General features: G+C 40.1%; 3 protein-coding genes across 3 annotated transcripts; 1 reads left to right on the top strand and 2 right to left on the bottom strand.

Annotated features, from left to right (window-relative positions):
• Positions 1–197: 197 nt before the first annotated feature.
• LOC135469266 (cytochrome P450 3A24-like) lies at positions 198–10,004 on the bottom strand. Its single transcript, XM_064747880.1, has 13 exons — positions 9,879–10,004; positions 8,721–8,817; positions 8,207–8,259; positions 7,868–7,964; positions 6,805–6,930; positions 5,971–6,059; positions 4,882–5,033; positions 4,253–4,383; positions 3,302–3,517; positions 2,838–2,984; positions 2,313–2,404; positions 1,828–1,971; positions 198–1,457 (listed from the first exon to the last, which is right to left on the bottom strand). Exons 1-13 carry the CDS (start codon positions 9,932–9,934, stop codon positions 1,217–1,219), a joined length of 1,641 nt encoding a protein of 546 aa, XP_064603950.1. The 5' UTR covers positions 9,935–10,004; the 3' UTR covers positions 198–1,216.
• Positions 10,005–14,193: 4,189 nt separating this feature from the next.
• Positions 14,194–15,909, bottom strand: LOC135469015 (bactericidal permeability-increasing protein-like). The gene is given in 2 exon segments (XM_064747534.1): positions 14,194–14,572; positions 14,575–15,909. Coding segments are annotated over 2 exon segments (1,521 nt in total). The 3' UTR covers positions 14,194–14,386.
• Positions 15,910–19,022: 3,113 nt separating this feature from the next.
• On the top strand, positions 19,023–21,733 carry LOC135466329 (bactericidal permeability-increasing protein-like). The gene has a single exon (XM_064743762.1). The coding sequence runs from the start codon at positions 19,143–19,145 to the stop codon at positions 20,664–20,666; it is 1,524 nt and encodes a 507-aa protein (XP_064599832.1). The 5' UTR covers positions 19,023–19,142; the 3' UTR covers positions 20,667–21,733.
• The last annotated feature ends 3,184 nt before the right edge of the window (positions 21,734–24,917 follow it).

The raw sequence follows: 24,917 nt of genomic DNA, 5'->3' as shown, positions 1-24,917 counted from the left end.
TGAACCTCCATGATATCTTGGTATAAACACGAATTGATAATTATTCTTACTACCGACGGCATTACCTGCAGAGGTGCTAGCCTAATGCGCCAGTTACTATGTTCATAACTATTAAGTGTTTTACTGCAGTATCTGAACACACGAATGAAAACCTTCGTACAAACTAGTTATCTTTAAAAGCGGGTTTTATTCTCCCTTACTTCCTTGTTTACAGGAAGTAGATCTGCACAGTAACTTACCGACACGTATAACACAGCATGTGATGTTTACTCAGATCATTATATCTGAACCAAGCAAAAGTTGTTCAGGAACATTGACCTAGACAGTCGTGATTGCCTGGATAATTTACACGCTTGTACGATACAGCAAATTCTTTCCCCATTTGTTCAATTACCGGTACTAATTGCGCTAGAACTGAATTCCATGTGTCATTACACCACCATGTATTTTAAATAGCGACTAATTTCTTTATGATCGTTTCATACGTTGATATTTAAATACCAGTATATACGAGTTTATTGACAGTAAACGGGAAACGATCACGTATGCAGACAACATATGTTGTCTTTCAGTTGAAAGCATTACGTCCTGATTGGATACTTCGGACTGTGTACAACCTGTTTACGAACTCGTTATCGGTATCACGATAACCATTTATTACACAATAACACGTTTCTTAACATTTTGTTAAATACCATTTGTAGCAACATGCACTAGATAGTACCTTGATGAACACTGATAAGGAATGTCAGTAAAATTCAGTATGGTCCTCATGGAAAAGCCATAACCTTTCCACAGTCTCACAGTCTAGCTGTACCACAGGTCAACCCTTTGGGAGGAGCGAAAATCAACCGATAGCACCGTGAACGCGCAACCACGTGAAGGAGTCTATTTACATATCCATTCAGATTAACTGTGTTTATCTGTAATGCCAGATATTACCACATAGCCACAGGCAGTCGTGATTAACACATACGCATGTATTCTGGGACGGAAAATCAAACCACACAACTTGCTTGCCCTTTCTATATACTGTTGACCATCATATGGCTGCCAGTATTGTATTTTGTTTTTCTTGTATCGTGTTCATCACGTAATCTGTATAGATCAGGTGTCTGGGAAGAGTTCAACCCGTTACGGCTGGCAGTGCACACGGCACACTTCTCGACGCCAAGACGGCTTCAGTTCACAAAACCTTTTGTTCTTCATTGTTCTTTCATCTCGTTCTTTCTATCAGCTTTACGTGTACAGTTTCTGGTGAGAGAGTTGCGCCTTCCACAAGTTTTATGGGAACCTGAGATTTCTCGGTGGGTACGATGGTGAATTTTTTCATGATTCTAACCATTGCCATTTTGGCTTCCATGATAGCTAATCTAGCACCAATACAGGATCGGTATCCGGCGCCAAATGGCAGCCAAGCCATGCAGTGGCGACCCTTTCTCCTCTCGGGCAAAAACCTGGTTAACAGAAAATATATCATTATCAGGAATTAACTAGAAGAATATTGCAGGAAATTTCCTACTGGGAATTCGGTTTGAATGTTGCCAAGATCGAAAAATTGTCAAAGTATATCGTCTTTCCAAAGACAAATAGCATGGGATGCAAGTTTGAAAGAATGAATGGTTGAGATTTGCCGCCGTTGGCAATACTTCAGCCATTTTGTGTAATGCCAGAATTTGTCAAGTTACAAGGAACTGATAAGGGATTCTTATTTAAGAGGATATTTGGTAATGTACAGAAAATACAAAGCACAACTGGCTATTTGTTAATAAACAACGTGTTGTGTAAAGTACAAGTATGAATGGGTGCATAAAAGGTGACCTTTACCTGTCCGGATCAAATTTGCGCGTATTCTCTCCCCATATCTCCTCATTATTGTGCACGGCATAGACATTGGCCTGGACCAGCATGTCCCTGTACACCGTGACTCCGTTCACAACACACGTCTCTAAGCACTGGCGGGCGATAACACTGCAAGATATGAGACAACTGAACCCGATTCACTGCTGCTAAACTGAAGTCTTGTTTAAGTTTGGTGAAGTCTTGTTTGAGTTTGGTGAAGTCTTGTTTAAGTTTGGTGAAGTCTTGTTTAAGGAAGAGAAAACTTAAAAATGATGCAAACTTAATACGAAAGGTTGTGAAGAGTTATTATTAAAGATTCTTTAAAGAAAGAAGGAATAAAAGACATTTAAAAATAATTTTTGTATGGTCGGTACTCTTAGAGACCACATCTAAGCACAGTGTCCAATACATTTATTCATACATATGTACACACAATGAAACAGTCCGACTAGATTTCCCGCTCAACTCACTTTGCTGCCACAGGGTACTTCCGGAGAGTCTCACACCAAACCATCTCCAAGAACGGTAACTCTTGTACAGTTGTGAAGCACGGCTGAGATTCCTAAAACCACAGATCACAAACGATTGAATGTATAGGTAATATTCAGTTCTTAAAAATAAAGTTTCCCATAACTTTAAGATTTGAATTGACAGTATAAACTTTAAAGGTTTTGGATGTTAGACTTGAACAAGCTTTACACTTGGAACTTTTCGTAATTATCGTAATAAGTGATATTCTTATACTTTTTGTAGTCTTTCTTGTACTTTTAATGTTTGAACTGCGTTCTTTTGAGAATATCATCGTGGAAACTGGTTCCGTTTTTATCCTTTGACGTTCTAAACCTTAGCGTTATATAATGACATTACATTAATCAAAGCTACACAAATACTTTATATAAATTTCGGACTAACATAATATTGTAGTCCTGAATAGGCTGTTGTCAGGATGCTTTGATACAGTGATGTGTATATAATATAGATACGCATATAATAACCTGAGCCGGGAAGTAATCATCCACCTCGTGTTGGAGCCGCCTTTGTATGTCCTGGTTCACGCTCAGTTCATAGGTCAGGTACGACAGCGCTGTGCTTGTCGTCTCGTAACCAGCCAATAAAAACAGTAGACACTGGGCCTTCACTTCCTGTTGACGAGTCAGAATTATATGCCATTGGGCGTCATTCTGGCAGCCAAATGATCTTGTTAATTCGGATGAAACTAATCAACTGTTTTATTGATATTAGTGATATTGCAGAGAGCTCACGTTGTGGTGAAGAAGCATGTTACTATATATGCCTGTATACTAGTATCCCTAGACCTGTAAATCTGCTGATTGCTGCTCTGTTGTGTTATGCATACTTTAGGGCCAACAGCCTCTATAATACCGAGAGAAAAGATATTAAAAAAATATACCAAAAAAAAACACGCAGATATGCAATGTGTTAGAGCACTGAAACATACCTCTGAAGAGAGGACTTTTAGAGGCTTTTTAGGGGCGTAATAGTTGAGGTTTTTGTCCATGAGTTGTACACTGTCGGGCACCTCGTCGTGACAGTCGTGGGCCACATAAGGCCTGACCGGTATTCTACTTAATCCGATGTCGTGAGAATTCCGCCTGGCCTCCCCGACCGTCTGGCATTCCGAATCTAACATCAGTTGCAATAAGTCGCGCTGTTTCTGCATGGTGACAAAGGTTTAATTAATTTATTTGTCTTTCAAAAACAATTTCGGTCAGATCAGGATGATGAAGGCCTATGGGTGACATTTAACTATTCATAGTGCTACCTCACTGAAACGCCCAGCTGAAGACACCAGACATAATGCCACAACCAATCGAAGAATGCTTCGAACACCAGACCGACCGGAAGTTGACCTAACCCAGTTAGCTAAGCGCCAAGGGCGTTTCCAAGGTTCATTGAAAGCTCTGTTCTCCTTTTAAGCCTCTATGAAAATTAATTCCTTAGGACACAATATACAGAATATACTTATAGTCATCGGTTCGCATGTATGTATGTATGCAGATATGTATGTATGGGTGTATGTATGTATGCTTGAAGTTTTACGTCGTACTTAACAACTTTCTGTCATATGACAACGATGAGTCATTAAGTGAGTGTACATGTACTTGTCTTCTTGTGGCAGGACGAGTCTATGCCGCCAAAGTGCTGCTCTCAAAAAACACGCAGTATCATGCCGAAGACACCAGATATGACACCCCACCCGGTCACGTTGCACTGTTTCCTTGCACTAACCAGCTTATATTTGTTACCCTTCCATAGCATTTTCATTGCAAGTATAGACCTTTATCATCAGTACCTTTTACAAAGCTATTATGGCTTCCACAAGGAATTAAAAGAACCCCAAAGGGTGAATATATCAGCCGATAAGATTCCATTAACCTCAGCTGCTCACCACTTGTTGTATTTTACGCATCTCTATCACTCTGGCCAGGTTATCCTCTAGCCAGAAGAGTGGGTTTCCGTACAGCTTGCCAATGTACGTGTAAATGGCTATCCAGACAGCGTGCAACGTGGGGAAGGTAACTGTCAAACATATGAAATAAAGTCAAAATTTGTAAAATTACACCTGAGATGTTTTCATTGGAAGAGGTGCTTGATTAGGCTGCCTGTACGACAGAAAACAGGAACACAAAATTTGTACATCTGAACATAAAACACAAAATATACCCTATAATATGCTTTAACATTCACCAAACGACTGAACATCCATGCTTCCTTGACAGATATATTGCCTTCGATTGGGTCAGTGAGGCTGAAAAACGTAAAATAAACTACGACCGTTTCTCTTTGTTGCCAGAGCTACAGATACGTAACTAATTTGTAGACACATATATATAGTCCCACAAAGAAGAAACGTAAATTTAGAAATTGTTGGTGACACCGGCTGTAACCAATGTCGAAAATGAGCGCCCACGTTCATCCACGTTTGACCGAAACAGTTTTTTTTAAAGGTGAAGATTCAACCTATACGTTGCTTTTTTGGCACATTCTATATAAGCATTGTGTCAAATACAGGCTTACATCCGAGGAGGAAGAGTATAGAGAATCGAGTGGTACTTTCCAGTACACCTCTACAGCGTTCCAGGAACGGGTCCTTGGGGTTCTTCAGTGCCTCTGCCTCCAGACCAAACCCACAGTTCGTGATCACGTCTAGAGTTAGGCGTTCATACAACCTACAATTATACATAGAGATACCGTAAGTATAGGCAGCGAGCTTTAACATGCTTGATTGTTTGCCTCCTTGTTTTCAATATTATTTAAATATAAGCGTCAAGTCCGACATTCATATACCATTCGTAGTCCGTAAAAGGCGTTCCAAGTCGATAATCGCAAGATCCATTTCCAAAACAACGTTAAACACTAACTCCCAAAGACAAAGGTATGTAAGAAATTATACAAATAAGAAATAAAGCCGGTAACACACAAGAGAGAAGAGGTCATCAGATTTCAATGATGCCGGGCAGACAATGAATATTTCACGCATGAATTCCATATCAAAGTTCAAATTCGTACAATTAAAGAAGTATCTCAGTCATATCACGAGGGTGCCATTAAGGACGTCTTCTTGATGGGGACAGAAATTATAACTGCATACGTGAAATAAGACAAAGCTATACCGGGGATTTTGGGCTAAAAATTTATCAGAGAAAATCCAATCAATTTTTTTGCTATTATATTAGAAAAACACACATAAATTAACTTTCAGAAAACATCAGTCTCGCATGTGTATGTGTTACCGTTCAAAATCGATAATAAAGTTCTTAATTTGATAGCTTCTTTTAAACTATGCAGTATTTGTACAACTTTATCCTTAATTCACAACTTCGTTAAAAAAAAACCCCGTTTAGTTTTTTGCTGGAAATGCCATGAAAGAGAGCATCATTTGTTTGGCACAACAGTTCAAGACTTTCATTTACAGTCAGTTTAGTAAGTGCATGGATGTACACTTCAGTGCGTATCTGTGCTGGATAATCAAGTACACATTTTACTGACTAGATATTAACAATACTTCAACGTTTCATCATCAGACAGTGCACAGGCCTGAGGATACAAGGAAAGCCACTGAAAGTTGGACAAATTAAAATGATCACCGATTTCACAGTTACTTACCGTTGTATGTCAAAAGATTCGCCTGTTTGTTTTAACTTGTCCATCTGTTGTATCAACACGTCTAATTGTGCATTGATACGAGGTGATAACTGAAATATAAAATGTTAGAGAATTGGTATTTAAACTACAATTGAATGATTACACCTCTTCTATATGTGTGTATATAGGTATATTTGTTATATATTGTTACTTAAATGGGGAACGAGTGGTCAATAAACAAAGCTATATATCTTCAGTCAAACTGGATACTATTTCTAGTGAATTTTAGTGAATATATATGTTTAAACAGTTTGATCAAAAAAGTGTCCAAGACTTAAATGTAAATGTGAAGGAAGCTAAAATGATATGGGCAAAACATAGAACTGCTAAGGCAGTGCTACAAGAAAGAGAAAATCATCATGTGGCTACTGTACATAGTCACGTGGTTTTCTGACGGGCACTGGAGAATAAGCCTGTATGATCCGGTTCGCATTTCACGATAATTGACATCTATCATTGGATTATATCTGTGATTTCTGCACCACTGACGTCAGTCGGGGCCGGGGGAATGTCAAGTTGTCAGTGTTATCACGCTCCCTCACGTTTTTGTTCAACTTGGGGTACGGTATCCTTGCTTACTTTTGTGTCCCAACGATACACCATTAGTATTGATTCATGCATCAAAAATTTTATAATTAAAAAATGATTTTTTTTTAACATCAAATAATTAAAAAAATAAAATCACAAATATATAATCCGTCCAGAATGAAATTCATATGTATAGACCTATAAAAGATAATTATTAATAATGTACAATGGCTTTCCACCGGTCACATAAATAAACTATCGTTTTACCTTTTTCAACTTAGCACCACTAAAAGCCGGATTAATGATGGCACGAAGGCGCCTCCATCGTTCTCCCTGCGCAAAAAACATGTGGACATCGTCATCTTTTTCTGGGTCTACCTGCACTGGGAACAGCTGGAAGGCAAAAGGAGAAATGGTGAATGTCATGTCAAGTAGTTCTTGTTACTTAATAGATACTATAGGGAAATATTCCAATGTCGCAAACTCTTGATTTAAGAATGATTTTTCAATGAAATAATGGAAAATTATTTTCTTTTAGGGAATAATCTAAACTAAGTAGCTTACTGATACCATAATAACTTGTTCCTATGTGACACATCTGGCCAGACAAGCATCCCCGAGGCCAGGTCCCATTACATTCTTTTAATGTATTAAATATGGTAAATGAGATTACAATACAGCAACTTGAGTATTTCTGTACCAGTGACGTCTAATAAATTGCAAGTAACGTCACTGCACATTTTTTTTACCTAATTCTGCTTAAGCCATGGTGGTAGGGGACGTGTAAGTGGCTACAATTTATGCATTTACACGAACTGTCAGAATAACACCATGGCTGAGGTAGATTGACGTGTGACCGTCGTTCTGCTACATGCATCAAACTCATCACTGCTCTGGTTTTACTCTCCATGATGTACGCCTTTAATTGTTTTTTAAAGAATGGTTTTTCGATACATGCATGCATGGATGAATGCTTGGGGTTTAACATCGTAACAATTTTCCAGTCATATGACGACGAGGGGTCATTGTGTGTATGTACATATACTGTCTCTTCTTATGGCAAGGAGAGTCCATGAAGTGTCCAGAAGTCCAAAAGTGCTGCGGGCACTGAAGTATCATGAAGAAAACACCAGGCATGACACCCCACCAATCACATTATACTGACGTCGGGCCAACCAGTCGTGTTTCCTTACTCTATAACCTCTCAGTGCTGAGCGCCAAGCGAGACAGTAACATCAATAAATGCAAAATGATTCAATATGGGAATGGGAAAGAAAGAATATAGACAGTTAAACAATAAGTGAACTCAAAATAATATCGCAGGTCTCACCTTTCGTGTACTGAATTTGTTAAATTTCGTGAGAAAAACCTGCTTCAAGATTTCCAAATCCGAAGTTACCAAGATGGGAGTTGGCCCTTCAAAGTATCTACAGAATGGCAGAAATGCACCAAGTATTAATATGGATCTGTGGTAGACATGTATTCTTTCAATGCATGGGACATAATGCCACCGTTTGCTGAAAATAGATGGTAAAAATAACGCAGTCAATATTTTTCTATTGCTGTACAGCCATAAACCGTATTTCCAAAAATAATAAAACATAATGAAAAATCTGACATACACGCATGCACGGACTTTAAGTTCACTGCGAGATCATTGGTAACTTACCCAAAGTTGTCTCCGTATTTATGCTGCCAATCCAAGTAGGCTTGATACACAGGCTGTCGATAAAATGAATCGCGTAACAATAACAATGTAAATACAACGACACTAATATTTAAGGGTCGTACGGGTGTATTTGCAAAACAAAGTCTGTCTGAAAACGTGTTAAAAACATATTCTTGTCCAGATTTTTCAATTATATGGGTGGAGAAAAAGCGGAGAGCCGCCGACCTGTGACAACTTTCTGACGAACTTTTCCACGAGGGACATACAGATAGGAACGTCTCAGTGTAGGAAGACAAGTGGCCTTCAACGCTTGTTAAACGGCCTCTTATTGCCACCAAGGCCCAGCAAGCAGTGAAAGCGATTTTAATTAATAATAATTAGAACATTTGCCACATGCATTTAACATTAGGACATTAGACCGCTTGCAAGTTCTGTTCTTTAGAGCTTAAGGTTGAATTGTAATGCGGACGGTTTTATAGTCCCATATTTGTATTAGGAGATAAATGCTACTCACGGTTCTAACAAAATGCAGCAAGTTTCCAAAGAGGAAGTTCGGAGATGGACCAGGAATGCCTAACTGCCTAAACACATTCATCTGCTTCTGTCTTGCCCTTCAGGAGAAACAAAAACGCATTCATAGGCCTTGAAGAGTACTAGGAAACGATGGTTGACTTCTTCATTAGCTGAGATCTATGCGAAATAGATTTGTGGTTTCAGGGTTGTTCAGTTGAAAAGTAATGTGTTACACACCATAGAAAATACACAGGACAAACATACCGCATTGGTGATGCAACTGAAAAGGGTGTCAAGACCACCTCGGTTTTTTCTCTGTTGTTACATATCCATATAATATGGCTTTAAGCCATAAGCATTCATTTACAAACACTTACATACGTTCATTTTACCCATGTCAATGTATATGTTTGTTTTAAACCTATTTTTCTTGAGTAAGATCAATTTGACTGAGGATTAAATTCGGACTCTGAGAACATACACACATTTACCATACCGGTAACCTTGAATACACACATAAGACAAAATTATATTAGCAGCAAGAAATATAATGTATACAGTGAGTTTTTAAAGAATATTTGTTATTATATAACAGGAAACAAGAAATTACAAGAAATAAGTTTGGTACCAGAAAACGAGAATATGTTGTGATTATCACCGGATTTCAAAGGCATAAATATTTCGGTTTCCACACTGTATCTAGACACTTCACGCATTGGAAATATTTGTGGTTGAAGATAGGTCGTTGTAATTCTCCCAAAGCAAATCCGGAGATGACAAATCAGAGGAAAATGTTCCTGTCATCCTGGTCTGTACATACATTATGCAATGGCAAGTGGGGAAAAATGGTCTACAGCTTGGGTCCGAGAGAGATGCGTTTGTACCAAGTGAAGATTTGGAGGATTAAATTTGTATTTGATTAAAAATTATACTTAGTTTTCTGGTCCCCATAAACTGCTTTAGTTTAGTTGTACTTGTCGATACTGCATGAAGAAATCATCCCATGGTAATGACTGGTTCCTAAAATCTAATTCCAAAACTATCCCATTCCCGTATTACTAAATATCAGATGAGATATTTGTATCCATATATTTTCACCATGAAATAGCTGTACTTTGATGCAATTTGATTTCTCGAGCTTCGATTTTCGATCACTTACCAGTAAAAAAGGAAAACCAAAACGCCCATAACACCAAAAAGGAATGCCGTGACCATTTTGGCTATGTAGTAATTTCCTTCACCAGTTGACTTGCTTAGGCACTTCAAACAGCCGTGTTTCAAAACTCGAGATGAATGCGTGCATTGCCGATACTGAACCAGGCATGTACAGAATGCGGCATTCGATAAGGAGACACTATAATCACAATACTTCAATGTGGTTGCGCGATGGATATATTTAAACTAGCTGACCAATGAAAAATTAAGATGTCTTTTAAAATGCATCTTGATAGCCAATGGAAAACGAGACATTGATTCTCACCTTCTGGTGTGAGCGGGTTAGGAAAGAGAGAGGGTTGAATGGGGACAGATCAGATTCTTTTATTCCGATGCGTATCTCAAACAGTAGGTCACCTGAGATATCTACTTATCTATGACCCTTATCAAAACCCGGGTCATTGTCTGTTCTTCGAAGTTGCAAAATGTAAACAAAATTATGTAGGACATTACAAGTCATATCGAACCTCAGTTTGAAAGGTTCGTGTTGAGTGTTGAGAAAGTGATGCGTAATTGCAAAAAAACAAAAAACCTGCTTTTTGATGACACATATATAATATTAACAAGGACAGAGATGTTAAGTCAACTTATAATGAATGGCACTTAGGCTTTTGGAGTATGGCCTTGCCATGAATGATCTTCTGGATCTTGTTAACTAGTAAAACTGCAAGGGTCACATTTTAGAGCTATTTAACAGACGTAAAGTGTTTACTGTTTTATGATGAGGATTTCAAGACATTTAGTTAGGAAAAAGGCCACGTACAAATGAAGTGAACATCACGAGAAATGCCATTACAAACTGTATCCGAAAGCACCATCACCATATATTTTATACTTTACATTTTTTTCACTTGATTGAATGAAGTCAAATGATTACATTGTAGATTCATGGTCCATATTCATAATGCTGTGCTTTCTATGCGTTTAGGTTTAGGAGATAAAAACCCCTCAGATGTATTCATGAAATGTGTGCCTGTGTTTGAAAAAGCAAATCTGATATTAAATAGATACTTTTATTATAGGGCCAGAGAAAAGTGGGAGGAGCGAGACGAATGATAATTTCAAAAATACTTCTGAAAGGATCTTTACTCCAGTAGTAGCATTTAGGATGAGATCTCAACATACCGTAAGCACGGGGAGGCAACACATATAGCCTTAATGTAACATGTCTCAAAAACTTTTTAACATTGAGCGTTGTTGGTTTGTACATTATAGATTAGTCGTTGTTAGTTTGTACATTATAGATTAGGCGTTGTTGGTTTGTACATTAAAGATTGGGCGTTGTTGTTTTGTACATTAAAGATTGGGCATTATTGGTTTGCACATTATAGATTGAGCGTTGTTGGCTTGTATATTATAGATTGGACATTATCAGTTCGTACATTTATGGATTGGGCGTGATTGGGTCGTATATTATAGATTGGGCGTTATTGGGTTGTACATTATAGATTTCATCTCATATTGAAGATGTCGTTTATATCTATCTCTCTAAAAGCTTTTTGATGTTCTTCAAGTGCTTAGATTATATCACTTAATTAAATTTTCTCATTATTGCCTTGACCCATTGTGACATCTGTTCTTCATTTAACACCATAAACCCGTTCTGGAATGAAATTTGAGATATATTACCCACTAAATACTGTACAATCCCAACCATACATTATACACTGCTCAACCGCACCAGTCTTATTTCATTCTTGCAAAATGGTTTTGAAATAGATAATCACTATGTATCGTCTGACTGTATCCATGGCGATATAAAGTGGTATATCGGGGAAATTGCAGAAACGGGTGATTGACGAATTCAATTTCTTATTAATTCTTTACATAACAGTGACTGGGAACAGGGTGAAAAGCATGACTGGGAAATAGGGCTTGATATATACTGAAGCAGAGCACTGATCACATGCATGGTTTAATGCTAATCGGAATAAACAGCACGATAAGATAGGTTTGATATAACTAACAGATATCTCACTGGTATCTGAACCAGTGACGTCAATGGCTGACCGTTGGTATCTTTGGTGAATGTACGCAGGACCTAGTGGTGACCCTTTTATCTCCCAACAATGAGCCGATTTCCCTTTATCTTCTACGATGAATCTGTTTACTGTTATTTAATACGACGCGACGACAATGCCCGGGAATGCGTGGTTGGTACCTTTAAAACTAGCGTCGGCCATTTTGTTCTTTTACGTATTTCATACATTACATTTAATAAATGTATTATGTATCAGATGTTAAGCAGCCATGTGAACTGGAACTTTAGGTTGTTTTGGAAATGAGCCTTGTGCTTATCAACTACGTGGTTTACGAGTGGCGTACGAATGTCGGACTCATATTATGGCGGCATAGAATTATTTGCGCCATGCTTAGATCGATGCAGTCGTATGTATTTTATCAGTTAGTAACAACACAAAAAGGCAGGATAATTAAGTCAAATTAGTCCAAATATCGAAGTCACCTATATAAGTTTTCAAGATTTGGGGTGCCGCCATAGTGAGAAAATTGTTGCCAAGTGATTGCTCAAGGTATAGAGATTGAATGTTTAGTACATCCGCATTCTGTTTCTGTGAGGTTAAATCTGACGGTTAAAGCGCATGCTCGCTGCGAATGTCAGGTCCATAGCCTACGCATGAGATTCGAATCCTATCTTGGCACTGTTTCCTTATAGCCGCTGTGAGTCAAGGGGTTATTCGAGTGTCTGACGAAGGATGCAGGTTTCTTCCGAGCACCCCAGTTCCTTACTCAAATACATACACCTCCGCTCAGTAATAATCAAAACTATACAATTTGAAAATTTAGCCTATTTTCCAAACAATATAATAAAAAGCTTCGTTGTGCGTACAAGTAGCTAACATTCATTGCAACGTCTACATGTATCCCTTCCATTTTTTTGTGTTCGGTAAAGATACATGAAGGTCCTTATTCAGTTCATGATGTGTTATATGGCTTATACTTTGGCAAGTCATCAAGATATGTGCTAACTTATCTCTGTGCACATCATCTCTGTGCACACCATCTCTAAAACATACGCTATCATGACAGTTAAGGGCTATAGCTAAGTGAAGTTCATTGAAACCGGGGCCAGGAGGGTATTTCAGCCCGGTATCTTGTTATCGTTTCTGCTGGACCTGTGATCTCAAAAGCTTATAAAAACAGTTCCGACACAGCCTTACCAATTAAGTCGCAGGCTGGAATCTATCTTGGGCTTATTCTTATTCATTTATCTGATTCACTAAATTAGTAAATCAATACTCAAGAATATATCACTTATACGACGGCCACCCGAATGCATTATGGAAGGAGGAAACCTGGCAGAGCCCAGGAGGAAAAAGCACGACCATCCACAGGTTGCTGGAATACCTTCCTACATACGGTCGGAGACGAAGCAATCATGAGCTGGGCTTGAACTCACAGCAAACACATTGGTGAGCGGCTCCAGTGTCATCACCCATAGCTGACACGCTAACCACCTCGGCCATGGAGGCCCCCTTTCGCTTATTCGTTCGAGGCTCTGATTCAAGAGGTTTGCGAGGTAGCGGGCGAAAGCCCTTGGGTTTCTCCGTATGTTTTTTCCGGTTTCCTGAAGGAGTAAAGTTTCTGTGGACGGCCTTAAAACCACTCATATAATTCCACAAATTAATTTTCACAAAACCCTGTGCGTTTTGTGTATTTTAGACTGATTGAGAGCTCTTGACCTGTGAGATCATGTGATCAGATCCAACTTCAAATTACTGGGTTAGCTGCAGAATTACGTCTGGAGATTGATCAGGTGAGCTGAGGGGACCCCGCTTCTCAATCTCCCCCGCTCAGACTGTCGGATTAACCTGACCCTCGTCATTTAACTGAAATATTAGTATATCTGTAAAATACGAATGACCACAAGTGCTCCTGCCAGTTTCTTCCACTCATAACAACGGCCGCCATCTTATAAGTGGAGTTAAACAGCAATTCAATAGATATATGAATAAATAAGTAAATTAAAATAAGATACCTGACCAGATCTGCCTATATATAAAATTCCATTTGGTTTTGGTGGATATCTTTTCTATTGGTACATTTATCATAGATTATTCCCTAATTCATAATTAACTTATAACAGATATTGCTTTCAGTATATTATCCCAAATCAGTAAAATCACAGATATGAAGACCAAGAAAGAAATGCCACAATGAAATAATGCTTAGAGAAAAATTTAAGTCAAGAACTTAAATCTCGCACAATTGCTGAAATACAATATACACGCATGGAGTGGACTTGCGATAAATACAGTATTTTTAACTTTCTGGATAACTCTGAATGTTCAGTGGCCAAGAAGCTATATGCAGACGTCAGGGTAACAAAGGATGTTATTGAGAACAATAATTGCTATAGCTTTGATAAAACGAATGCTGAAATTCAGCAAGGGAAAATACGTGTATGTCCAGTCTTACACAGATACTGAGTTTCTAAAGTTGATGATTCTTGAATGTCTCCCGGCCTGTGATTACCCGGAAGTCGTTATGGCCCAGTGGAGCCTCCTCTTTAGGAGAATACGTCAGATCCGTACCCAGGATTAGGGCGTTTTGAGCCAATGATAATTGAGCATTGACGAATTTTATCCGACTCGTGACAGGGAGCGGAAACCCCTTGGCACTAATTTGTTCAGCTGGGGCTTAACGTAGAACGAAATGGCGCCGTTGAGGAGCAGCTGGAGGCGTTTGGCGTCAACAGGGCCAATCCTGGAGTCCCACATTTTAACCCCTAACTGCATCTTTTTTATCTTACCAAAGACCATTTCGTCCTTCACACACGCCGTCAGTGTTGCGTTTAGGTCAGCTACAATGGAGAACAGGAAGAACCGATCCGTGCTTGCTGTTCTCGCAAAGAACGAGATATTGCCACCGAAACTGACGGCTATGGCCTGTGGGGAAATGGACATTTGGGGGGCTCTGGTGGACACCACGTTCAATTCTCCTTTACTGTTTGGGTACAGTTCTGCAACCTTCGGGACGAGCTTGCCCAGACACAAAGTAAATCCTTGGCATGTCGTATTGAGGAAACCTCGTTTGTCAGCAGGCAAGTCTTTGTCTGTTACATTCGTCTTCAGGATTCCATGTTTGTTGGCCACATAAGCCATGGTGTTGACTAGATACTCAGAACCAAGGAAATAGATCATTCTGCTGACGTTAGTGATGGGTGGGATGGGTGGGGCCGGGAATGGGGCTTCCTGTACAGCGTCCGACCAGTAAACCTCGCCCTTATGCATGATGTCCATAGCGACAGAGGAGAAGACGGGGGCGGTCAAGAGGCGGTAGTCCAGCATAAACTTGTGGTCAATCGTCACAGTCACAGGTAACTTACTGAGTGAGGATTCAGCGTTCTTGTCCACGGCACCTTGGGCAGAGGAGCAGATGATCTTCTGTACCTGTCTCGTGATGTCCCCTTTAAACAGCCCTGTGAGCAGGTTGTACAGCCATGAAGCTCCTCCATGGAACTTTATGGAAAGGTGTCCTATGTCACATTTACAGCCTGTAGACTTGATAGAGGGTCGTCCGCCTGAGTCCTCACCCATGCCAACGGACAGGCTGAATGTCGTATCCCTAATAGACACATCCACACTTCCATGACCGCTAATGGAGATGAACGTCTTGTACTTATAACTAAAGTCAGTTCGCATGGACAAGCCAAGCCCCTTGGCAGACCAGGTTAACCCGGACCCGGACCGAGGCACCACGGAACTCTGGGGTTTGTCGAATCCTGTGATTTTGATGTTACTGAGGGAGTACTTCAGGTTGTGTCCACTGCCATCTACGTCAGGGATTTTCTGCTTGGTGATAGTTGTGGACAGGACATCGACGGCTACCTGGGCAGCGTAATTTAACCCCTTACTCGTGACACGACTGTGAAACCCTGGGGATAGCGAGCCCTCGCAGTCGGGAATCACAACGGACAGGGCATAGAGGAAGAAAACACAGCATACACGCCTCATCTTGTCACCTCTGAAACTGGCGGTTTATATTGAAAACTCATGTATAAAATAACGAAACCGGAAGAACACCCAACCTCTGTACAGCCTTGATAACAAATACAGAGTTTTTACAATTTCACGAAGTGTTCTCGAAATGCGCCATTTATGGTATCACTAAATATATCTACCTCAAGCAACGTGAATAATTATTGCTAGGTTCCCCCTGGCCTCCCTATTGTTCAAGCACTTAACCTGAGCTTAGACCTCTTAATTCCTGTTCTAACTGACGTGGATGTTGTTCAGAAAACGTTGTCTTGAAGTGCACTGCATGTGATTTGGTTGTATTTTGAACAGCTCACGTAACAGTTCCGGTCCGCTGGACGTGATGCAAACTCCACAATTAATTCTCAGTATTCGATTAAATTCACCGTTGGTAAACTCCTTTAGGTTCATCCCTAGGTGCCTTCGGACCCACAGAGAATCAGTTTCGTGTAACGTCAGATTCTGACTTAATATATACCTACGTGTGTAGGCCTACAGTTTATACATTTTTATTATTTCGTTTCACACTTTCCGCGGAAGATTTCAATGCATATGTACAAGTGTACAAGGTCCATTGTGTCTCCTTGTCTACAGACCCTACTGACTATTAATGAATAGGACATTTTACCATTCGGGAGAAAGGAAGCAGAAATATTTTATGGATTATCTCTGTATACATCTTTTTTTAAGCGTTTGTTTTATATACTATTACATGATACGGAGTCAAATGCTTTTTCAAAGTAAATGAATGGAATCAGCCATGGAATTTTTGTATCCATCATGATATCACAAATATTGAACAATTTCATATATAGGTCAACCGTACTGAACATGAAACCTTTCGTCCTTAATAAGCTGAGTTATAGAATATATTATATATAGCTACAAGTACTAAAGTACCAGAGAGGTTAGAGCAAGGAAATGGAACTGATTGGCCCGGTGTTAGTATAATGTGACTTGGGTGGGTGTCATGTAGGCATGGTGTCTTCTGCATGGTACTTCAGTGGCGGCAGCACTTTGGCGGCATGGAATCGCCTTGCTACGAGCAGACACAACATATGTAGATACACCTAATGACTCGTCGTCATATGACATACATATAAATATACATATAGCTGCAAGAGATAAAATAGCTTAATTTCATTTATTATGTTATATCATAGGCTTAGGGCCTACTAAAACTTGAAAACAATTTTCAAACATGCTAGTGTCAGAAGCAAGATTTAGAATAGCTCTGAGATCGGTTACCCCGGTTCCCAGCTTAGATTTCATATTAACTTTGTATTCTGAAAGCTAAGCTGGAAAGAATGAAACAGATCCCAGATCTAGGTTTAGATCTGTCGATCACAGCTTATATGTAACTGCTGCCATTCTCCGTCAAAACATACTGGACTCGGCACATTACCCAGCATGCCACTTGTTTTGGAATAATTATGACGTCAACCAAGATATTGAGGTCTTCATCCAGAAAACAGGCTTATGGAGTTTAACGTTATGAATTAGAAAAAGTATTCTAACTGCATTGTCTGTGCAATGAAATAAAAGCTCAACATATCATAGTGTAAAATTCATGGTGTTACGTTTCGCTAACGAAAAGCAATTGTGGTAGTGAGTGATTTTAGAGATACATGTATTTGAGAATAGGCGACAAGTTAAGAAACAGGCTAGCCCTGTAGTCAAAACGTAGGCCTAAGCACACAGGCAGAAACCGATGGGTCTGGGTGTAATATCAAACACATGCATATACGGAGCCAAACCTGTAATGAAGCACCGTAACTCAGTAGTGCTATAACACAATTCGCCCTACCCCGATTGAATTAAATGCCCGCCCCCAACAACAACAACAACAACAACAACAAAACCAAAAACAACAACAATAAACACACACACACACACAAAAGAACACGCCTACAAACTTGTCACCGTAATGAGGTGACCGTTAGGTTAGCAGTAATTAACATTTGTATTTATGACCTCCCGGTCGGTGTTTAGGTTGAGAGCAATAAACTCGAATGGACCAATACAGTCTATTAACCTGTAGCTATAAGGGAGAGTGTGATTGGATGAACAAGAGCCCGTTTCACAAAACTTTTGTAGCCGTTCAAGCCGCCTGTTAGCTGGCTGAGATCCATTTAGACAATTGCCGTTAGCAGCCTACGAACAAAACTGACCAGGCCATTTCAAAAAAGTAAAACTGTCTAATTTTAGCTTATAGCCGGCTCACCATAATCGTCGCTATGCGTCAAGTTGATTGGTTGATAATTGTTAAATAGGCCTCAAAATACAAATAAATGAAATTATTATGTATAAATACCGTTGACACAAAAATAAGATAATTTCTTTCATTTTCTTTTTTAACAAAGTTTGTAAAGGAAGGGCGACAACTGTATCAACAGATGGTCGAAGCGAAACAGCAACAACGTTTGGTGGTTTGTGAGCTTTAAAACGACTTCCATTTGTAGACAAAAGCTGATTTATCCCTATTTTTCCCAATCAATAAACAAACTTTATAACTGGATGGATAATACTTTTAAAGCCGAATTTGTTTTTCTTTTAGCCACGGTTGTGGATGTCACTTAGGCCCGTAGGCCTATTTAAGCATTTTCCGCTATCTTTCAAACTCTACGACAAAAAGCTATAGTCCATAGCCAGCTAAACGGGCCAGACAAAACTGACAGTCAACTGAATTAGCCCTCTAAGCTTAACATTAAGACTTTTTGTGAAACGGGTCTGAAGGAGCCCTGTTGTAGTCTCGTTTTAGTCCATACTGTTGCCTGACGTCTGGAGGGCAGTCTGATAGCGACAGGGAAGTGGAATTATTTTTGTCTGCACGTTATGTTGACTGCACGGCAGAGCTCAGGCTAAGTGTGTGTAAGTCACTAGGAATCTGTGTCACAGCTTATTGTTCTTGCTGTTTTAAAATTACAATTTGCATTCATTACCAGACCTGGGGGCCTGCCAATAAGGCGAGGAAAAACATACTTTGCGAGACTAACACTATTTAGTAAAAGCTGTGTGACCTACATTGGGCCTACATGTAGTGCTATATTACAAAAGGGGTATTCCCGCGTGCCTCGTGAACCTGTGACGTAGCTACAGACAGCTCATATCAAGGAAGTAAACACTGGGATTTTACGGCTTCACTATAATACATGGTTTTATTTTAATTGCGTCGGGATTGTCGATGCCATTCCAGTTTCTGGTGTGACAAGATGAGGCGTGTATGCTGTGTTTTCTTCCTCTATGCCCTGTCCGTTGTGATTCCCGACTGCGAGGGCTCGGTACCCCCAGGGTTTCACAGTCGTGTCACGAGTAAGGGATTTAACTATGCTGCCCAGGTAGCTGTCGATGTCCTGTCCACAACTATCACCAAGCAGAAAATCCCTGACGTAGATGGCAGTGGACACAACCTGAAGTACTCCCTCAGTAACATCAAAATCACAGGATTCGACAAACCCCAGAGTACTGTGGTGCCTCGGCCCGGGTCCGGATTAACCTGGTCTGCCCGAGGGCTCGGCCTCTCCATACATGCCGATTTCAAGTATAAGTACAAGAAGATCATCTCCATTAGCGGTCATGGAAGTGTGGATGTGTCTATTAGGGATACGACATTCAGCCTGTCCGTTGGCATGGGTGAGGACTCAGGCGGACGACCCTCTATCAAGTCTACAGGCTGTAAATGTGACGTAGGACACCTTTCCATAAAGTTCCATGGAGGAGCTTCATGGCTGTACAACCTGCTCACAGGGCTGTTTAAAGGGGACATCACGAGACAGGTACAGAGGATCATCTGCTCCTCCGCCCAAGGTGCCGTGGACAAGAACGCTGAATCCTCACTCAGTAAGCTGCCTGTGACTGTGACGATTGACCACAAGTTTATGCTGGACTACCGCCTCTTGACCGCCCCTGTCTTCTCTTCTGCCGCTATGGACATCATGCATAAGGGTGAGGTTTACTGGTCGGACGCTGTACAGGAAGCCCCATTCCCGGCCCCACCCATCCCACCCATCACTAACGTCAGCAGAATGATCTATTTCCTTGGTTCTGAGTATCTAGTCAACACCATGGCTTATGTGGCCAACAAACATGGAGTCCTGAAGACGAATGTAACAGACAAAGACTTGCCTGCTGACAAACGAGGTTTCCTTAATACGACATGCCAGGGCTTTACTTTGTGTCTGGGCAAGCTCATCCCCAAGGTTGCAGAACTGTACCCAAACAGTAAAGGAGAATTGAACATGGTGTCCACCAGAGCCCCCAAAATGTCCATTTCCCCTCAGGCCATAGCCGTCAGTTTCGGTGGCAATATCTCGTTCTTTGCGAGAACGGCTAACAGTAGTCAGTTCTTCATGTTTTCTGTTGGAGTGGACCTTAACACTACATTAACTGCGTCTGTGAAGGACGAACTGATCTTTGGGGAAATAGAAAAGATGGCTTTGGGAGTAAAAATGGGGGATTCTAAGATCGGTCCTATTGACGCCAAACGCCTCCAGGAGCTCCTCAATGGCGCCATTTTGATCTACGTCAAGCCCCAGCTGAACAAATTAGGTGCCAAAGGGTTTCCGCTTCCAGTCACCGGTCGGGTAAAATTCGTCAATACTCAATTATCATTGGCTCAAAACGCCCTAATCCTGGGTACGGATCTGAAGTATTCTCCTAAAGAGGAGGCTCTCCAGGGGCACAACGACTTCCGGGTAATCACAGGCCGGGAGACATTCAAGAATCATCAGCTCTAGTAACCAAAGGGACATATTGTTTCTGACTGATCTTCTTTCAACATGCTTATTTCATATTTTTATTTACGGTTGAGTTTTATCATACAGTTTGCATTTATATTCTTGTACAGAAATCCATCGGGGTTTCATTGTCATCCCCTGACATTGTGGTCACTGATCTTCATCACACAATTATACCCTCTAGTGGATCTAGGGAGAGTAAATCAGCACTGATTAAATTTTTACGCCAGCTCTCTGCATGCATAAAGCCGGGGACACACTGGATTCAGAAATTTTCTGAATTTCTGCAAATGCGCCTAGTGTGTCCGTGCTGGCGACGGTGTATTTCGCAGGCGATGTTGCCCTCCCCGAAATTCACTTGTATCAAACATGTCAGATAATAGCGAGGAAATACGCCGGCGATTTCCGAAGTGTGTCCGCTCGAGCGAATTTCGGTGATCGAGACGATTGAGCTGACAAATCAAACAACACCAAATCGTGTTGAGATTTTGTTGTGTCGCATTGTTTGCTACAGGTGACATTACATAACCTAATCACCACGATCAATGGGAAAATCCGCCTAGTGTGTCCGCAACTATGCTGCGAATACCGTCGGCGTATTTTGCGGGGGATTAAGTTCATCCCTACGAGCGAAAAAAAATCCGCCTGGTGTGTCCCCGACTTAAAGTATGATTTCATATGTACACTACTGTATGCCTTATATCTCAACAACTGGGCTGGATTGTCCCATAAACTTTTTGAATGTCAATTCTTGTACAAGTTTGCAAAGCAGCCTGACATTCGACCCTTCTTTGCGTCTGTGATTTTACTGATTGATGGTTATAGACTGATTTGAATATATGGACCTATTTGTTGTATTGAAGGTCCTAGTGAAAGCTTTATCAATTGTTTGATATAAAATGAAAATGGAAAATAATGTTTTGTAAATACCCACTTCAGATCATCACATTTTGTTACATACATCTATATGCTTAAATCCTTTTTTTATTTTCTATACAAAATGTATTAGCCTCAAGTTTTGACTCCAGGAAAACTGTACAAATAAAGGCCATATATTTACAAATATAGTCTTACCTTGATGAAATTTATTCAGTATAATGGGTCACCTTTTCCCGGCGTAATACACCTTTCCGAACTATCAATCAAGAATACTCATTTAACCAATCATAATCGATATTGTTGCAAGGAGTTACAAATGGTTAAAAATGTCCAACTGTTATGTGACGTAAGCTTTCACCAGGAATGGAATGAAAAGCAAAGCCTAGCGAACACGGACAACATTTGTCGTTGAAAACCGGGTTTTCAGATCCCGGTGTCAAATGATCCGGAATATCGGTTACCCACACACGAGCAACATTTGTTGTCCATTTTGAAGATTCCAGCGGCGAAAGACATGACAAGTTCAAGGTCATGTGACCCAAAATGTTGTGTCGCAGGTTCCATTTTGAATGTACCGGTACTTACATGACATTTCCATGGACACTGATTAGTTAATCCAGACTGCCCGCAGAGGAGCGACATCTTGTGTTCGGCTCATTTGTTTCTGGATTTTTTGGTGGGATTAAGATATCTATCCTAATCCGAGCCAAAATTAAACAAACTGCATCTATGGATCAAATGTTTCAGACTCAGGAAGTCTTGTTGTTGTTATCCGCACAAGAGTAAATTTCGAGTATTTTTTGTTGTCTGGGTCAAGAAATCTCGTTACGAGAATGTGGTGACTCGATTCCAAGCTGGCTTGACCATTGTGCAGTTGTAATGCATGAGCACTACGTTACCATTTTGCCAACTAAACGTTAGGTAAGAATGAACAATAGACTTCACAGCTTAGGCCCAAATTATTGGGGAATAGTTCCCCATTATTTATATATATGTATATAAAAACACCCAAAATAACCGCCTCTTTTTACCGTGATATGTTGTCGCTGCTCTGGATTTACTTTCTATGCTGTACTTCTTTAATTACGCTGTATTCCTGCATAAACCAGGATTCTGCTGGTGGACTAAGCATTGCATTGTTTTAAAGTGATTTTAAGTTCAATGTAATGACAACAAAGCATTTTGAATAATTGTAGACCAGTGCACTTATCATTACTGCATTATTTTTACCTAATTCTGCTTAAGCCATGGTGCGATAGGGGACGTGTGAATTTCTACTATGTATGCATTTACATGAACAGCTAGACTAAAACTCTGACAGGTAAATTGGCAAGAGGCTGTATTTCATCGGTTACGTGTGGCCATTTGCCAGCTATCAAATGCTTCGCTTCTCTGGTTTTACTCTTTATGCTATACGTCTTTAATTATATTTTATTCTATGGTTAACAAATGCAAGATCGCAAAAGTTGACCTGTAAGATATCTTGTCGCCTGGCTTCAACGGACAGATAGGCGGAGTGACTTTTAAAGGTGCTTGACGCAACTATAAGAACGTAAACAGGCTGCATACGAACAGGTGTGATGAAAGTAAAAGTACAACGTGCCTAGTACAATTATTCTGAAATAAAATTTGGAAGCCATTCTGTGAAAGTAAAAGCAAAAGTGGGCGATTGCACTAGTCATATCCGCATTGATGAAGAGACGTCTGCAGTTACACGTATATAGGAGATTATGATAGCACTTCATTGTGTAATTCTCTGATGAGCCAATATAGGCCGAGAACATGGTGGACATGTAGGCAGAAAGGAAAAATTTGTGCGCCCCGATCAGTTAACACAATACTTACATATAGGTGGTTCTACACAGCAGTAAAGCGTGATATCGTAAGGAAAAACTAAAGATTTGTGGTTGATTCTATATCTGTCTGTAAAAGAATCGAAGAATTTGGATATTTGCCGAAAATTATGCCGTGTCTCAGGTTGTGAAAATCAAGTGACCTTGTATGCTGACATGCATGGTCAAATATGTACCGAGTTCAGCTTGAATCACAATGCCGGAACATTTGTTTAAGAACACTCTTTAGCGATTTATGGATCGACCTCTGTAAACCATGCACGAGAATTTTACATAGCAGAATATTAGATTTACCGGTAACATGGAAACAAAGCCATTTATAAGAAGCCTAAAGGCGTTTTTCACGGAAGTAAGTAATAACTCCCTGTGAACTTGGTATCTCTATAGAGGATTTTTCAGGGGCAGTAACTATTGTTATACGCCTATAGTATATGGAAAGTATGTAAATAAATCATTGAAAGCGACCCCTTAATTAATTTTCTCGTGTATGCCAAAATATGTACACACAGTTAAAATGCATATTTATTTTTATTTTTCTCTCTTAAAACACGCTCAAACACGTACGCACAGCTACGTAGGCCTATGATCCCAGAGCTTCTGCAACGTTTCGATCCGCTGGACCTTCTCCTGGATATCTATGACATACATGTAGAACTTTGCTGACCGCTAGCTTTTGCCTCGCTTCCAACATACGTCTCTCATATATACCTCGGTCTATACCTGGATATATAGACCATTTAAATAGGAATTGGCACAAAGTGGTATTACATAGACGTCTTGTGCATCAGACTAGTTTTAAGAATCTTTATTAGGGCCCACTCCGAGGTGAAAACCATTCAAATCTATATGCATAATTTAAGGCAGGATTTTTCACGAAATTGCTTACATGCATCACATGAAGAATAAAATATAGCCGTTAACCTGCAATGTTGCAATCTCATAACAAATGGACGTGTATATACATGTACACAATTAAGAATTCACTTTAAGAGTAGTGATCGATTGATAAGTCTACTCCCCACAGGAGCTTTGTTTGGAAACCAGTTTTGTCTTTTATCTCAAGATAAATATACCTACTAACACCTAACGTTTAAACACCTACTGGTGAACATGACTCGTGTAAGACTTCGCGGGCGATCCAGGTAGACAGTTTATTGGCTGCATGAGTGAGTTTATTGGCTGCATGAGTGAGTTTACACTTGCAAGCGGCACGGGTAGACCGAAATGTAAGCCTGCGGCACCAAATATGTCTAGGCCTACATGGACGTACTCTACCGACGAGGAGAAAATTACAACTGAAAATTATATCGCTTGATTCAGCTGCCAATCAATTTTTAACTAGAGCTCGGTAGAGGTGTTTCGTTAGAACCATAAAACATATAGGTACGCTTGTCCTATAGGATCTCCGACCGCCCACCGCAAACGGATTCAACGCCTACATATAGGTTTGGCACATGCTGGTAAAACGTCTGGAAAATACTATGCACCATAAATGAGGCAACGTTTATTGACAAGAATT

This window comes from Liolophura sinensis, chromosome 6 (assembly GCF_032854445.1).
Source record: "Liolophura sinensis isolate JHLJ2023 chromosome 6, CUHK_Ljap_v2, whole genome shotgun sequence".
Classification (NCBI taxonomy): Eukaryota; Metazoa; Mollusca; class Polyplacophora; order Chitonida; family Chitonidae; genus Liolophura; species Liolophura sinensis.
Note: the sequence above shows the minus strand (reverse complement) of the source record. Positions and strands in the feature narration are given on the sequence as shown.